The sequence below is a fragment of the Mesoplodon densirostris genome, chromosome 4 (genome assembly GCF_025265405.1).
Source record: "Mesoplodon densirostris isolate mMesDen1 chromosome 4, mMesDen1 primary haplotype, whole genome shotgun sequence".
NCBI lineage: Eukaryota > Metazoa > Chordata > Mammalia > Artiodactyla > Ziphiidae > Mesoplodon > Mesoplodon densirostris.
In genome coordinates, this window is record NC_082664.1 from 9,912,651 (window position 1) to 9,916,517 (window position 3,867).

The 3,867-nt window shown below is 44.9% G+C and overlaps 1 protein-coding gene across 1 annotated transcript; it reads right to left on the reverse strand.

The window, feature by feature from the left end:
• Nucleotides 1–874: 874 nt before the first annotated feature.
• On the reverse strand, nucleotides 875–1,054 carry TUNAR (TCL1 upstream neural differentiation-associated RNA). Its single transcript, XM_060095517.1, has one exon. The coding sequence runs from the start codon at nucleotides 1,019–1,021 to the stop codon at nucleotides 875–877; it is 147 nt and encodes a 48-aa protein (XP_059951500.1). The 5' UTR covers nucleotides 1,022–1,054.
• Nucleotides 1,055–3,867: the final 2,813 nt, after the last annotated feature.

A 3,867-nucleotide genomic window follows, 5' to 3' on the forward strand; every position in this document is an offset into this window, starting at 1 on the left:
GATCGTTTTATATCTCCAATATAACAATAAAAAGCCGCTCAACAGACAATCTTAAAACAGGCACCAACCAAGATCACGGCTGGTATTATGGAAGAACGTCCTCCAAACCGAGAAGAGCTAGAGGGAGAGAGAAGGTAAACAATACAAGATGAGAGAATTAGGACTAGAGTGATTACACAACAGAACATCTGCAGTCTAGGGGTTTAAGCAGGTAAAACCAAAGAAAGCTCTATGGATCCAGGAGCGCCTCTCCGAATATTTGGTTCATGCTAAAAAATAGAGCACATTTATTAAAAATATATATTTATAAACCTTGATATGAACAGATACACACGTCAAGCCAATGAAAAAAGAAAAATAAGTTATCTCCCCGGTAACAAATAGACATTTTCGATGAATGGGATGCTTGTCAAAGGATTGTCCCTGTAGTTTTTTGTACCAAACAGCTCATCGAGTTCGGAGGAATTGCGTGTCCTGGGAGACACACCATGAGCTGCGTCCGTTGTGAGCTGCGTCCACCCTGTTCCTCTTTTTGACAGCCATCAGCGACTTGGGATAATGAATCTCCGCACCCATCTGCTCCCAGACGGCGTCAAAGGCGCGTCTTCCAAGTGTTTTTTCGGGTCCCCTGCCAACGACGTTGAGTTCCTTGCTGTGTGAATGAGTTTCGTTGGATTCATTGTGCTTTAGTGTCTGATCCTCGCAGCAGGATTGGTTTATTTTGGTGACCCTTTATCAAGTTCGAAGGTACATTTGATTGAACGGTGTGTGTAGGTCAAAGCTGCTTGTTTGCGCGGTGTCCCGTCACTGATCTGCCGGCACACGGGACTCCCGTCTTTTGGCCATCCCAAGGCCTGAGGCCCCGCTGGGCCGTTCACAGAGTGGTGTATATGTATACAAATATGATGACGGCTAGGTTCAGAATGGTCCCGATAATCCCCAGCATCGCCAAGACACTCTCTTCTTTGCTCTCTTTTTCTTGGCCTCCTCTGTCTTCATCATTTCCACTCGTGATTACCATCTTGGTTGCAAATGTCTTTATCTTCCTCCCCAGGCTAACCTGTAATTGGAAAGAGGCAGCACAAAAGATGATGATTTATAAGCATCCTCTCCACAGCCAGGCAGACTGGGCGGGGCAGTCATCTCCTGTCTGGGGACTAGATCTCAGGTGGGGGTGAAAAATCTCCCATGGAGCCCATCTTGGGACCCACTGCTCTTGGCCGTGGAGAAATGGCAGAGCACGACTGATCAATTTCAAGGATGAACGTCCTGACGCTGGCATAAAGAGATCAGCCCTGGAGTCCAGCCTGGGTGCCACCCACTCCACTGAGGTTTCAATTTAGCCCTTTTCCGTGAAGCAGACAGCGGCACAGTAGCCCGACTGAAACCTGTGGGCTCTCCCACAGCGATGGCAATTTGACACAAGTTCACGTATTGGATCCCACCCTAGAGAAGTGCTGTCCAGCATATGCACGAAGTGTGTAGGAGGGCATCACAGTCACACCGTGCTCTAAGCACTGGCTGCCCTGTGAGCAGGGGTGACTGCACCTAGGGAAGGTGGTTAACTGAGACCAGACTGGATGGAAAGGAGGTGGGGAGAACATCATAAGGAAACTGCATCACCTCCAGCAGGAGCATAAATTGGTATAATCATTCTGGAAAGTTCCTTGGCATTACCTAGAGAAGCAAAGAGACATATATTCTATAACTGGGCTGAGCACCTGATCTACATGTCCACCCTAGAGAAATCCCTGCACCTGTGCACCTGGAGACGGGGACAGGAACACTTCTGTGGGCTTCATCCGTGACAGAAGAGGACTGGAAGTTACCCGAACAGGCACCAAGAGTTGAAGAGACCAACACATGGCCCATACAATGGACATGTCCACCAAAAAGAATATTATACGCACTGAGGCTACACGTCACGGCGTGGATGAGGCCCCAACACTTCAGGTAGTGTGAAAAAGCATCTTGCACAGAATACACACAGCATATGTCAATTCATAAAGGCTCAAAACAGGCCAAACCAAACCTATATATTTAGAGACATATACTTTGATGTTTTTAAAAAGCAAGAGAATGATTAACACAAAATTCAGGAGAGTGGCTTCTTATAGGTGAGGACAGAGTAGAAAGCCATTGGCAGGAGCACCAAAGGCCTTCAATATACTGGTCATTTTCCATTTTTTAGGCTGGATGGGAGGGTACACTGGGGTTCATTTTTATCATTATCAACTGTTTCAGAGATTCTCTGGAATGTATATTTTGAAATAGCTAAAATCTTTTCTTTTTATTCTTTAAAATAATAAATGTGGCCATCCAGGGGGCCTAGTGGGCAGCTGAAGCCTTCTTTTCCACTGATTACTAATCCAAACAATATGTAAGAAATGAACAATGTATGTGAGGTATCGACAGCTTGTCTGTTTGATGGGATGTGACACGGACCAGGCCAGGGCCCCTGGCTGCACCTCTTCCAATAGAGAGCTGTGTCTTTAGAGCTGGAAGGCTATTCATGCTCTAGAGTTATGACAGTTAATTTTATATGTCAACCTGACTGGGTCACGGGGTGCCAAGACATTTGCCAAACATGATTCTGGGTGTGTCTGTGAGGGTGTTTCTGGATGAGACTAACATTTGAATTGGTAGACTGAGTAAAGCAGATTGCCCTCCCCAGTGTGGGTGGGCCTCAGCTCATCAGTTGAAGGCCTGGATAGCAGAAAAGGGCTGAGTAAGAGGGAACTCCTCCTGCCTGACTGCTTTTGAGGTGGGACATCAGCTTTTTCCTGCTTTTGATTCCAAACTGAAACCTAGGTTCTTCCCAGGTCTTGAGCCTGCAGGCCTTCAGACTGAAATGAAACCATCAGTTCTCCTGAGTCTCCTGGTTGCTGACTCACCCTGCAGATCCTAAGACTTGCTGGCCTCCATAATGACATAAGCCAATTTCTTATAATAAACCCCTATCTATTTATCAATCAATCATCTATTATCTACCTATCAACTATCTATATATCCATCTAACATCCTTCTGTTATCTATGTATCTAGCTATTATCTAGCTGTATATCCATCTATCATCCTTCTGTTATCTATCTACCTACCTCCCTATTATCTATCTATATATCTATCATCTTTCTGCTATCTATGTATCTATGTATCTCTTATTGGTTCTGTTTCTCTGGAGAACCCTGACTTATCAATGCAGGAGTCAGATTATCTCAGGACAAATATGTGAGAAGAATCACGAAAAGGAGTCTGGGAAGGTGAGGAGTGTGGCTGCAAGATGAAATGTCTGTATGTCTCTTCCTCTGGGTACGGGAACCCCTGAAAGGGCCAGGTCATGCCTTGTGGATCAAGTCTGGATTCGGATCACAGCGTATGTGGATAGATGTCTGTGTGGAGGAGAGACAGACAATCAGTGAAGACTAGGGGAATTAATGCAACAGGAATGCATGAACAAATGAATGTCTTAATGGGAAGTTTCATTTCCTTCACAACTTTGGTTTACTTGGTAGGCTCATAGCGGGTTCCTACCCACCCCCCTGAAGTGATTGGAGCCAGACTTCATCTTTTCAGAGCTGTCCACTCTGTCCTAGACAATGAAATAAAACTTCTTGGAATAACTCCTGTATGTAGGGTGTAATTTCTAATTAAAATTGCTTTAAAAAAAAAAAAAGCTTTGGCTAGGCAAACCGTCTAACTGGACCTGTTTGGCTTTCTTTCTTTTTCTCCCTAGTACAGTTTTTAATGATGTATAATACACATAAAGAAAAGTGCACAGACTTTAAGTGTACAGCCTGATAAGTGTCCATGTCTGTTAGCTGTCACCAAGATCAAGAAACATAACCTTCCAGTACCCCAGGAGGCCCTA

Coding starts and splice junctions, on each gene's coding strand:
- TUNAR (XM_060095517.1), bottom strand. CDS start 1,021: ATGGTAATCACGAGTGGAAATGATGAAGACAGAGGAGGCCAAGAAAAA.